This window comes from Sycon ciliatum, chromosome 10 (assembly GCF_964019385.1).
Source record: "Sycon ciliatum chromosome 10, ocSycCili1.1, whole genome shotgun sequence".
Lineage (NCBI taxonomy): Eukaryota > Metazoa > Porifera > Calcarea > Leucosolenida > Sycettidae > Sycon > Sycon ciliatum.
Genome location: NC_088652.1, coordinates 10,014,148 through 10,026,837, shown reverse-complemented (window position 1 = coordinate 10,026,837; position 12,690 = coordinate 10,014,148). Strand labels below are relative to the sequence as shown.

Here is a 12,690-nt window from a genome sequence, read left to right as displayed (position 1 = left end):
AACTGGTGCTGACCTTGTCCCAAGTCGCTTTCGTGAGCAGCATGAACAATAATTGTTTATTAATGTGTGGCATTTGTTCGTTGTTTGTAGACGCTGCTCTGGAAACACCATGCTGCAAACATTTGTTTTGTGCGAAGTGCATTTCATGTTGGCTGGAGCAAAGCACGAAATGAAGATGCACTTTGTCTAGATAATTTAGTGTCACCACATACTATTGTGGCTGACATCATCAAGCAGTCAGTCTTGAAGTGCGATTTCTACGAGGCGCCGCTAACAGGCTGCCCAGTGCAGGTGAGGCTTTGCGACCTAAAGAGCCACGTTGAGAATTGTTCTCACAACCCAAGCACCCCCCCCCCCCCCCATCCACTCCTATTCAGAGAGTAGTGTCTGAATCCTCCACCATTGGTGATGTTCTAGCCGCTTCCCTGGGAAAGTGTTTGATGCCCTGACTAAACGTGTTGTCGAGAGCAGTGCAGAGGGTGACAGACTTGAGAGTTGAGGCCCGTGGAGGTGGTGGCTCTCCTGCTGTTTGGACCAGCACCCCGGTTACAAGGGTGTCTTCCACCAATTGCAGTGGTCGTACTGCACGGAGACGGTCATCCATGACGTCCTCCTTTACACATTGCAGGAAAAAGTGTTAAGTGATCTCTGTTCTGCACCCGCACATGTCATCTCCAAGAGAGCAGAGGCTAGTGCAGAAGGTGCGAGTGCAGGACAGAGAGATCAAATGATGTGTTTAGTGCAAGCTGCTACTGTTGTTAAGGACCGCTATGTTTCATTATTTTCTAAATTTGCAGCTTGTCATGTAGGATTATCCACCAGTGTAAGTCCGAATGTTAACTCGCTCTCACAACTGCGTGCCAATATTTCTGTTTTTCTTGCAGCTTGCCGCAGGAAGTTGTCTCGCGTGGTCGTGGCAACGTCACACCAAAGCTTCACCTTCTTGAGGCCCATGCAGTCAGCTGCTTGGAAAATTTACAAATGGGCATGGGGCTACTGAATGAGCAGGGGGCAGAGTCCATCCATGCTGCCTTCAATCAGCTGGAGCGAAATCATTCCTCCATACGAAACACGGCTAACCGGCTGTATGCATGTGCACAAGCACACATCTTGAATGCGCTGCCACAGCACACTCTGCTTCTGCCACGGACGCAGAGACGCAAGCGTAGCAGAGAGCCCTGAACATAGCACTAGTACATTCCGACGACCACGTGTGTTGTGCGTTATTTTGTGTGCGTCGTGTGTACGTGGTGTTGGTGCATGCGCGTGTTGCGGTGGTGTGAAAAGCAGTCTTCGTTATTACAAGACGACTACGGAAAAACAACTGGACATGACGAACTCAAGACGAAGACTGCTTTTCACACCACAGCAACCTGGCAACACACGCATGCACCAACACAACGTAAACACGACGTACACACAATAACGTACTACAACACATATACACGTACTACTACTTCTACTATTGTAGCTTATTTCCAGCCTGAGGTTGTTGGTGCACAGCAAAATTCCATCCTCTGTGCTGTGCCAGAGCTTCAGTTTGTATCACTGTGGAAGCGTGTGAGTGGCGGGTTTCCTCAGGCTGGCAATTCGCTGCATCACTGCAATATGCTTCTACTGTTAGTGTTATAGCTCCAAGCAGTGACTACAGGTACCGGGTATTAAAGCTCGAGGAGGGCAGGTAATAATCACAATGGTCATGCTTCGTACGATTGGTCGTTCCGAGATCCTGGGCTGACCCCATGTGTTGATTCCATAGAACCAGCGCTGCCAGTGTCCCTCAACTAAACTGGCAGTCCGTTCAAAGTTTAGACAGATGAAGCACTACACCATCTACTTTTATTTCTGTTCAAAATATCCAAGAAATCACAAAGTACAATTCCATGAACGAGATGCTTCGAAGACGAAAACAAATCCAATGACAATGTTCAATGCTCCTTTCCAAAAAAAAGAAAAAAAATCGTAGACCTAGATTCGAGTCCACGATCAAAGCGGCTTCATTTTGCTCGCGTGACTCCAGCGGCCATCTTGGATTCTGGCCGCGTCGTAACAGCCGTGATGAGAAAGTTTTTTTGAGAGAAATAGTCGTGTTCAAGAGTTTTTTTGCGAAAATTCAAAAAACATTGCATCCGTGAACAGTTTGAGCTTGACGTTTGTTATTTTCAATTTTGGTTTGCTGGATGTCCGCGATGGAGCTTCGTGTCAAGTAGTTATCGTCATGGGCCGTTTTCGTGGGCGATTTGCCAGCAAAGCCAATGCTTCCAGGCTCAGCAAGCTTCAGAAGAGGTTGTCCAAAACAACGCCCGTTCAGTCTTCTTCAGGCGCGTGTAGTTCTAGCTCAGACAAGTCCTGTTCTCAGTCTCAGGCTGCCACTGAGTGCAGCGAAGCCAGCAAGCTATGCAAGATCGTCCAGAGCCCAGCTACCACTGGCACTGATACATGCACCAGTCCCAGAGCGCAGGTAAGTGACATGGTGCTCTCAAGTTCAAGTGGGTCCACTTGAGTGGCACTTGGAACGATTTCTATTTTTTTCTTTCCCAGTCGCCAGAGAAAAATGTTACTGACGACTGTGAGAGAAAAACTGGCCCTGTACCTGGCCGGCGGATAGTGGAGTTGGAGCTGATCATGGATCGTCTGCGTGCTGGGTGTAGTTCCTGCACGTCCAGACTTGATCTCTGCGAGTGTGCGAGAGAACAGCGACAGGGACTTGCCAGTATTCTGTTCGTGAAGTGCTCTACGTGTGGGCAGGAGAATTTGGTCCAGACATCGAAGTCTCATGCTGGATTGAGTGGAAAGCGTCGATCCTATGCTGTGAACTCTAAGGCTGCTCTGGGTGAGTTCGGACATGTGCTTGTTTTTTTGCTCATGAGAAGGCTAGGGGTTCAAAGTAGGATGACTGTACTCATATCAATGAACCATGTCAGGGATCTGTGTATGAAAATAAAATTTACATAATTATTGGCAATATGCCCTGCAGTAGAACTTGAACAGAGACAGTCAAGGACACAGTTATGCATTGTCACATTTGCATGAGCACGCTTGAGGCTTGATCTTCACAGTAAATGCAGCCAATACAATTGTGTTATTGTGATGAACTGCAATGATCGCCCAGGCGAGGCAATGCAACAAATGTCTACTGAAAATATGAATCACAGAGGTATGCACGACAATAGCGCCAGGCAGGGTTCTGTTACCTTACTACTCACATTCGGAAATATCTAGTGATTGATCTCACTATGTGAATATATGTTGTCTCGCTTTGTTGTCAATGGTTGCAGCAATGGATCATGCTGGCATCGGTGTGACTCACGTAAATAATTTCTTGACCACGTTGAACATACCTCCGGTCAATGAGAAAGTGCTGCGACGGCAGGAGCGTGCCATTGGCACTGTTGTTGAACGCGTGGCAAAAGAGAGCTGTGATGAGGCTTGTGCTGAGGAAGTCAAGCGTACGTCTAGCGGTGGTATTGGCTTCGGTTTCGATTGCGGCTGGCAAAAACGAGGCCGTGCTATGAACAGCTTGACTGGAGTTGGCCATGCCATTGGAGTGGAGACTGGCAGAGTAAGGCCAGCTTTTTATGTTGTGTGGATGTTCCATGATCTCGTTCTGTTCCATAGTTCTATATTGATGACAGATGTGGTGCGTCGTCAAAGTGTCAGAAGTATAAAACAATACTATAAATACTGGGTATTCAAGTAAGTGGTCTTGTGTGTTCTATTTTGTTATCTCAGGTTATTGCCTATTCCATGCTGTCAAAGCGCTGTGCAACTTGCGATGCTGCCGATCGTCTCAAACGCCCAGCAGCAAAGCATGACTGCCGCAAGAATCATGTCAACAAGTCTTCCAAAGCCATGGAACCAGAATCCATTGGGAACATTGGCAAGCAACTGAAATCTGCTGGGGTGACAGTTTCTGTCATGGTGGGTGACGATGACTCCTCAGCCTTGAAGCGCCTGCAGGAAGAGATTGGGCCGGTTGAAAAGAGCTCCGATCTCAACCACGTCAAGAAAAACCTCGGAAACAGGTTGTATGATCTCAAGAAGAACGGCCACAAGGAACTGTCCGAGAAAGTCATTCGGTATGTGCAAAAGTGTTTCGCGTACGCTATAGCACAAAACCGAAATGATCCAGCCGCGTTGAAGGCCGTTCTCCTTGCGTGCGTGCCACACATGTATGGGGATCATTCTGACTGCGGCTCATGGTGTGGATATGATGGCAACGAGGAGACGTACCGCCATCGCAGCCTTCCCCGTGGGAAGAACCTGTCCTCGCCAACCACGAGAGCAGCATTACAGAAGTTGTTCAGCCTCTATGCGGAGTGTTCGACCAAGCTGGCATCGCACGGCAGTACACAGGCAAACGAAAGCCTAAACAACATCATCGCCAGCAAGCAGCCGAAATCAAGGAGCTATGGCAGCTCTCCATCCTTCAATATTCGTGTCGGCGCTGCAATTGCCCAGAAAAACCTGGGATACACGTATGTGTCAAAGGTAATTGAGATTTCCATACTGTCTGTATTATTATGCTGTCTGCACTGGATTACTCTATCTCCTCTCCCTGCCTTCTTAGACATGCGCTTCTTCTAATCTCCTTGTGTTGACTGATGATTGGTTTTACCATGAAACTCTGAGTAACAACGAAACAGTCCTATTTTGCTGCCATTTGTTTACCTCTTGTGTGTCCAAGGTCATGGAGCAGGCCGGCATGTCCCCGAGCTCACATGCGCAGGCGCACGGGGCCAAGCTCGATACCCGGCGAGCAAAGGCTACACTTCGCAAGTCGGGTAAGACCGTAAAGAGGCGAAGACTGGAGCTGAAGGAGCTGCGCAGTCAGAAGGGTGCCTCACAGGAATTGAGGGAAGGTACGTCGTACCAATCCGAGTCCTCCCTTCTTGCAGAGCCAGACGTGGATGAAATCGCTGGTCCAGTCACTCCTGCCAAGCTGTCACCAGAAGAGAAGTACACTTTTGTGTACTTTGACCTGGAAACAACGGGCTTCGGAGACGATGCAGAAATCATCCAGCTTGCAGCTTCCGTTCCAACTGTTTGCAAGTAAGGAACAGCGTGGTGCTCTGAAATGGTTATTGAAGTGGTTATTCTGCTGATGTAGGCATGGGGTCAGTCGTTCATTCAGCATCAGAACTGGCATATTTCTGTGATGGATAATGAGATTGTTGGAATCTGATCTGAACTGTAGTGATGAACGTATTTTTGGTCTTTTCTGTGATAGGTTCTCCGAGTATGTATTGCCAGAAGGGTCGATGTCCTCTGGAGCATCAGATGTCACAGGTGTGTCCGTCTCTACTGTGGGTGGCAAGCGTGTGTTGGTGAAGGCTGGCGAAGTTCTGCCAACTCTTTCGCTACCTGATGCCATTGAGCGTTTCATCCCGTGGCTACAGTCCATTGGTGGTTCGAAACCGCCCGTACTTATCGCACACAACTGTATGTCGTTTGATATGCGTGTGTTGCTGGGTGAGGTGAAGCGTGCTGGGCAGTCGTACGTACAGCAGCTTGTTGCAGCAATTGCTGGCTTTGCTGATTCTCTGCTAGCCTTGAAGCAGGTCCTCCCTGGAAGGAAGTCGTACAAGCAAGAGGATCTGGTAAAGGACATCCTGAAGGAGGACTATGCTGCCCACAGTGCGGATGCAGATGTCGACGTTCTCGGGAAATTGGTGCGAAAGACAATCCCGGATAGCGTTATTCTTGAGCACAGCATACAAGTCGGGTCGGCATTGTCTGTGCTTGCTGTCCGCGAAGCCAGTAAAGGTATGTTACCTATGTGTATCCAGTGCTTACAATCATTTTTCTGAGACACGCAGCAAGGCAACGATGTATTCCTTCACTAGGTACATACATGAACATGTAGTCTTGTTCGTGAAATATTCCTCAACTTCAACTAATGATAATGTATGATATCACGGTCCATGCTAGCATTATTTTAGCCAAGCTGGCTGTGTGTGCCTTGATTGTGTACAGGTGTATATGCTGAGCTCCGCTCACGGTTTCCCAAACCTGCACTTTCAGATCACATGGCAAAGAAAATAGCCAATTCCGGTATCAGGTATGTGCAGAAAGAAACTAAGCATAATTATGATAATAATAATAATAACTTTATTAGGATGACCCGAGGGGTTCACCTCATTGCACGGTTGTGGTATGACAAAGCAAAGAGGCAACCATTGTGTGTGTGGGGGAGGGGGGAGGGGGAGAGTGGAGTTTCGAACTATGCACAGTGAAGGGATAATTGTATGTACATGAACAAGGATAGGGTGTGGTTGATGATGTTCATTTCTAATATGCATCCTCATGAAGCTGTGACAACTAGGTAGCTAAAATCTTCCATGGATTGATTCATGTGGAAACTATTCGTGTCACACTCCAGTGCCTTTGATAACGGGTCCATTTCTTGTACCTGGTACAATCGAGCTGCGGTGAGCGTTTGCTGCGACATGAGTGTTTGCAGCCGACTTTACGGTACATATTCTTTATACGTCTTGCCTACAGGTACAGTCATCTGGTGCTGGCATTCGACAGGAATCGTGGAACTGGCATCCAGACTTTACTGCAGGAAAGGGATGGCAATGGGCGTGTGCGAGTCACAAAGAGTTCTGCTATCGCGAAACGAATAGCAGACCATCTAGGGTCTGAAAGACCCATCACCAGCAACACTGCCTCACAGGCCACTCCAGACCATGCCAGTGGTTCAGCAGCAGCTGCAGGAGCTGCTGCCTTGCCCCCAGTGCCAGCAACTACCAGTCGTGCCATGCCACAGCTATCTGCCCAGACACTGGCGTTGTACCGGCGGAGGCGCGATAATGGGTACGATCTGCCCGACCCACAGTACCAGCAGTGGCTGCAAGCGGTCTCATCCAGCAATGACCAAGCAACGCAAGCTGCGCATTGACTGCATCATAGACCATTGTGTTGTACATTCAATCGGCTATACACATATGTACATATTCACAATATACGAGCAAATATGTGAATAACACAATTCAGTGGTGACTGTGGCGTGTGGTATTGTCTGGGATTGGTCTATAGCAAATGCTTCTCGCCCTACATAGTCAAAGTGAAGCTTGAATGAAGTCGATAAACTCATTTTGGCAACAATGCTGAATCTGACTTTCAAGTTGAATATGCACAATCCGTCACAAATTTTGTTTCTCATTGACAAACGAGATGGTAGACATAAAAATCTATTTTTGTAGAGCCTTCCTATGGCCTTGAAGAGCAGATAATGACCATAAAATGGACAATGTTATTGTCTCGATTCTCCAGTACTCAAACAAGTCTAAAGTCCGGTCTGCTGAAATACGCGTTTTTCCAAATCACATTCTGGGCTACCTTGGCCTCTCACAGTGGTCTGGTCATATGTTGTGGACATTTTCCAAAGGAGACAGTATTGTAGGCCCATCCATACCCACTTTCAGGATTTTTGAAGCATTACCAGCTGGAATTTTACGCCTTTAGTGAAAAATCATTGAATTTTTGCCAAAAAACATAGGTACAATAACACCCCCATAGCTGGGGAACCACATAATAGACCTATCCTTGAAATAGCCTAGACCAGTTCTCTAGGTGTCTGGCCATCTGAAAACACACAGTTCAGATCGATTTACCATAATTTTTTTTGCTCCCTCTTCGGGGTTGAGCCCCCTTAAAGCCGGATGCAGAAAGCGGCTTATATGCTTATAAGCCCGGCTTTTATCCGCGGCTTTACGGTAGTCCAAAAGCTCCTTGGACGAAAAAGACGAAATTAAATTCCAGACGAATATTTCTGCTCAGCAGTCCGTAATCATCAACTCCGGCCACGATGATCTTTGGTAAACGTTGGCGCTTCTCCCCCGCCACTAACACTAGGGTTGAAACCCTGCAAAGATAGTCTGCTACTTCCAGCTGGGTGAGATCCACGCGATCCAGATGAAGAAGGAATGGACGTAAATCATAGACGGTACCTTCATCGGTGAGCAATCGCATGGTAAACTCATCTTGGGTACAAGAAAACACTGAAGTTGACCAAGACATATTTTCAGAGGACTTCTTCTTCTTCTTCTTCTTCTTCTTCTTCGAGAGAGAGAGAGAGAGAGAGAGAGAGAGAGAGAGAGAGAGTGATAGCAATTGTGAGGCATTTGACGAGTTACTGAACCATTTCTAGACGACTGATTGCCTGAACGAATCACTGAACCAGTCAAGACTGTGTCAAAAAAAGGAAATGACTGTGATCAATATTGACATGTGCTAACCATAAAGGTCATCCGCCGGCTCAATGGCCAAGTGGTAAGGCGTCGGTCTTGTAAACCGAAGATCGAGGGTTCGAACCCCTCTTGAGCCTCTTTTTTTCTTTTTTCTTTCCCTTGCACTATGTAGAGAAAGCGTACATCCCAAGGCAAAGTTGATCTGTCAAATGATCCCATGTGCATCTTTTGTCGGATTTTTCCTGTCTTTTTTCGTCTGTGTAATTGTATTTCTCCTGGCTTGCTTTTACAGTCAACAGGGAACGTGTGGCCAGGCACAAGGGTACATGAATGCGGCTAATGGGGTTTTCAGCACTCGTGCCAGTGTTTGTGAGACTGGCTCTCCCGTCCCCGCCGTGTTAGGAGCTGAATTTGCCGCTGGGTTTTTCCCGCTGGGTTTTGCCGCTGGGTTTTTGCCGCCGGGGTTGTGCCGCTGGGTTATTCCTGGTGCGGATAGGGAGACCACCTGGTAACAGAGACCACGTTTGTAAGGTCCTTTGAGCGGTCTCTTTAGACAGGTTTCACTCTGTGTGTGTGTGTGTGTGTGTGCGTGCGTGCGTGCGTGCGTGTGTGTGTATACTTCAAGTGAAGTATACATACCTGTTAGCCATGGACTGCTTCTGGCTAGATTAACTCTTGTGTAATCAATGATGCTAGTGACGCTTAGATCAGATCCACTCTGATTTAGCCACCCACACTAGTAGCAAGTATTACCTTCACTGGGGGCAGGGGTAACTGCAGTTGGATCCCAGGACGGATACCCTGATGCCGTCAATCCTTTTTCTGCACCTTGTCCTCACCCACTTACTGAGGTGTGGTGAGCCCATAAGTGGGATCATTTTCAAGTCCACCCAGAGTTTTGGGGATTTCAGGGGGTGTCGGCCGTTGGGCGGTTCAATAGCCAGTTGAGTCATCTTTCCAAGATTCCTTTTGAGTCTCTCTCCCCTCTGCCGTGGAGACCCACGTGACCAGTTTTGGCAGTGAGCGACAAGTACAAGTACAAGTGTGTGTGTGTGTACATTGGTATCTGTCTTGTTTGCTTTGTGTCCTTATAGACGTTCACAAATCCGCCAAGCAAATGTTTGTAACAGGATTGGATGCACTATTGACTGTGAGTTGGGCCTTTGCCCTCATTCATTTACGGGGTATTTACGTTTCAGAAGTAGGAGAACACCCTGTCTGGATTTACGGGGTGTTAGCTGCCATTTTAGCAGCCATAACTGCACCTTGACCCATAGAGGGTGGTGGTGTTCATACGGATGCGCATAACTTGGTCTCCAGCCAGGTCTAGCACGAACCGTGAAATTTGCTTTCAGCGGCCGTTGGGAGTTCTCTCGGGAACGGACACGGTACTGTAAAAGCCATATATATATATATAACGAAGTGCTAACTCTAACGAGTTAACGAGGGGAAATCTGTCGTTAAAATAGAAATCGTTATACAGAAATCGATACATATACTGTCATATTGAGCGTTGAGAATGAGTGAGAATCGTTACCTTTGGTACACGTAAACCAGTCAATTTTGGGAAATCATTATATATGCGCCTCGTTAGAATAATGGCTTTTACAGTAAGTTAGTTACTTTGTTTAGTAGCAGAACAGCACACAACAACACATACCGGTACTAGGATTGTCATGTTGTGAACATTAACGTGGGTTCTGGCTTATTTGTTAAAACCCTTGTAACATTTTTTCTTTTCTTCGAACCCCAGGCTATGGGTATTGATTTTGCCAAATTATGTCTTGTATTTTGTCCTTCAGAGAGTAAGTTTTCGGGCTCTTTCACCCCTCACGGTCTACCATTGTGTATGTGTGTCTGTCTGTGTGTCTGTCTGCGTGTCTGTCTGCGTGTCTGTCTGTGTGTCTGTCTGCGTGTCTGTCTGTGTGTCTGTCTGCGTGTCTGTCTGTCTGTCTGTCTGTCTGTGCGTGTGCATGGATGTGTACATGACACATGTTTGCATACTTGTTTACTTACGTGTTTGAGTGCATGTACATGTGCATGTGTGTACATGTGTTTGTATGTGTGTGCATGTGTGTGTATGTGTGTGCATGTGTGTGTATGTGTGTGCATGTGTGTGTGTCTGTGAATGTACGTGATACATCATTGCATGCCTGACCTGGGATCAAACTCGGCAGTCGTCCACCGGACAACCATCAACAGAAGCTGCTGCCGGTGCTGGCACCGACAGTTCCAGTGTGTTGACGGCTGCGCTAGTGAATCCATTCTCTTGGCAGAGGGAAGAAGTATGCAGTGTACCGGCCGGTGTGCAAGTACCTGACGGCTGCAGCGTACAGCGTAATGCTGGTGATGATGGCAGCGTTCTTGGTGAGTTGGCACAGCGGCACCCCTCTTTACAATACAGCTTTACTTTTATGTGACAGTCTACCTGAAGTTGTACGCCAGGTGAAGTTCGATAGTCGAAACTGAATCGATAGCTAACCTCACCCTGAGCTGGAGTCCAAACGAGTGTTGTTGCACGTAAAACAGAGCGTGCGTTTCGAAGTGGCTTTTGTCTTGCTAAATGGCACAGTTGATGACGGCACTGTACTTAGTGCATTTCAATAAATACAGTATACTAGTAATCAATCAGTAAAATCCAAAGAAACCGCTAGAAGCAGTATGCGTAGTAGTCTACGGCCAAGATACCAGAAACCGTATCAAACTCAGCACGGGGTTCGAGGTACTAAAACGATTACCAAATTAAGTCAAGGATTGACCATTACATGCTGCATTCTGCCACTGCTAATGTGATCGAAGGGCAGCCGTTGATTCTTGACGCTTTGTGCCGATGACCTCTCAGGGCTGTGACTGCGGCATTGACCAGTGCAAAAGACAGTTGAGTGCGGATGTATGCCATGACGATAGAGAAAGGCTCGGACCTCTTATCGGCCAACATGGATGCAATCCGAGCGTAGAGATTGCCAGCTGCCTTGCCATGACCACCTGTAGTGCTGAGCACGACCGGGATGAATGATCCATGCTCTACCTCAACGACTCTTCTCTCATAACTTCTTCTCTTTTCCTTTTCGTGCTTGCGGTACACTGCCGGGATTGATGACTTCTAGTTTGAGGGGGCAAATGGGTTGAAAACCCGGACATCAAGGAATGTCCTCTCAAACCGTCCACCATACAATCCACTGACTGCGATATCAAGGCGCGCGTTGTCGTCGGTGATGGTAGATCTCAAGGGGAAGTGTTCCCCCGAGAGAGGCTGGAGATGGGGTTCGACGGCTACATCATGGGCAACTTCCCGGAGAAGGTGGGCCGTGATGTCCCGAATCTCGTTGTGGCGGAGAGAGGGGCAGCCGCCCAGCGAGCAGGACAGGGCATGGGTGGTCGTGAACGACTTTCCACATGCACACGTTGTCGGGAGATGATCCGGCGTCCATCCATATCGGAGGCATAAGGAGTCTCGAAACGCCCCCTTGTGCAACTTGAAGCCGAAAACTGCAAGTGGCTTGGATGTTAGCCAGCTTGAGGCACCCTTCTCTGACGCGAGGTTCACGGCATACTGGATGTCTGGGTCCAGTTGCTGAAGCATTGCAGCCATCTGCTCATTGGCCAGTTGCGTTGACTCCTTTCGGACTTCTGACTTCAAGAGCTGCATAGCCACTCGAACTCCGCCGTTGTTGGACTCCTGTCTGAGGATCTTGTCGACAAGAGGTTGGGTGATGATGCTGGACTGACGGAATTGGTCCTCAAGATGAGTGGGGTTGATGAGACCCAATCCACCAAGTCTGCAGGGCAATGACAGTACGGCCCTGGTTTGGTCACCAGGCGGACACCGGCCGGTAAGCGCGGGGATGAGCTGAAGACGTACGGCGTCCTCAATGGGCTCGAACAGCGGACCTGTCGCCGGGATGGTGCGAGCGACAAATGACCATTCGTGCTTAACACCATTGCAGAAAGCCGTGTATGCCGCTTGTGGGTGGCTGAGGGCGTACTGGGAGAGCACACTGATCTCGTGACTCCATTTCTGAACCTTGGTTGACACATAGGTTTTGCAGAACTCCTCAGTACCAAGGACCGCGCCAAGATGACGAAACCCATCAGTGCGTATTTGGACCTCCGTGTCGGAGAACAGCTTCCTCGCCTCGGCCTCATGCTGTGGCTTCACAAGAAGGACGGATTTCGTCGCGTTTGTGAAGTACCCGTACAATGGACCCCGGTCCACAAGAATGGACCACCACTTCCTTAGGCGCTTAATGGTGCTTGCTGCGGCAGAGTCATCTGCATACCAGGACTGCAGAGCTTCAGCAATGGAAGCCTCGCGGATGAGGGGGACCGTACCCAAGGCGTACATGGGCATAGCGAGCGGGTCACCTTGGGTTGTCCCCTCACACGAGAGGATGGTCTCGCCATTGCTGAAGAGCCTGGCTGGGCTGCGGTAGGTATTGACGAGTGCCGGTGCCAGAGGTGGACAGAGACGTTGGACATTTTGCAGGCATACTGA

The 12,690-nt window shown here is 48.4% G+C and overlaps 2 protein-coding genes and 1 non-coding gene across 4 annotated transcripts in view; all 3 read left to right on the top strand.

Annotated features, from left to right (window-relative positions):
• The window catches only part of LOC135825565 (alpha-mannosidase 2C1-like), a 65,224-nt gene that overhangs the window by 38,594 nt on the left and 13,940 nt on the right, over positions 1 to 12,690 (top strand). For both annotated transcript variants that reach the window (XM_065338176.1, XM_065338177.1), the window contains exons 20-21: positions 9,290 to 9,345; positions 10,373 to 10,562. In XM_065338176.1, coding sequence (XP_065194248.1) covers positions 9,290 to 9,345; positions 10,373 to 10,562 — 246 coding nt within the window. The remainder of the gene's footprint in view (positions 1 to 9,289; positions 9,346 to 10,372; positions 10,563 to 12,690) is intronic.
• Positions 2,422 to 7,655, top strand: LOC135825567 (uncharacterized). Its single transcript, XM_065338179.1, has 6 exons — positions 2,422 to 3,562; positions 3,733 to 4,491; positions 4,688 to 5,052; positions 5,231 to 5,766; positions 5,977 to 6,061; positions 6,505 to 7,655. Exons 1-6 carry the CDS (start codon positions 3,269 to 3,271, stop codon positions 6,902 to 6,904), a joined length of 2,439 nt encoding a protein of 812 aa, XP_065194251.1. The 5' UTR covers positions 2,422 to 3,268; the 3' UTR covers positions 6,905 to 7,655.
• Trnat-ugu (transfer RNA threonine (anticodon UGU)) lies at positions 8,261 to 8,332 on the top strand. The gene has a single exon. It is a non-coding gene; the product is annotated as a tRNA-Thr (tRNA).

Excerpts from the sequence above, each read along its gene's own strand:
- LOC135825567 (XM_065338179.1), top strand. The coding sequence starts at position 3,269 with ATGGTTGCAGCAATGGATCATGCTGGCATCGGTGTGACTCACGTAAAT. Across the intron at positions 4,492-4,687 it reads GATACACGTATGTGTCAAAG|GTCATGGAGCAGGCCGGCAT; the intron begins GTAATTGAGATT and ends TGTGTGTCCAAG. Across the intron at positions 5,053-5,230 it reads TCCGTTCCAACTGTTTGCAA|GTTCTCCGAGTATGTATTGC; the intron begins GTAAGGAACAGC and ends TTTCTGTGATAG.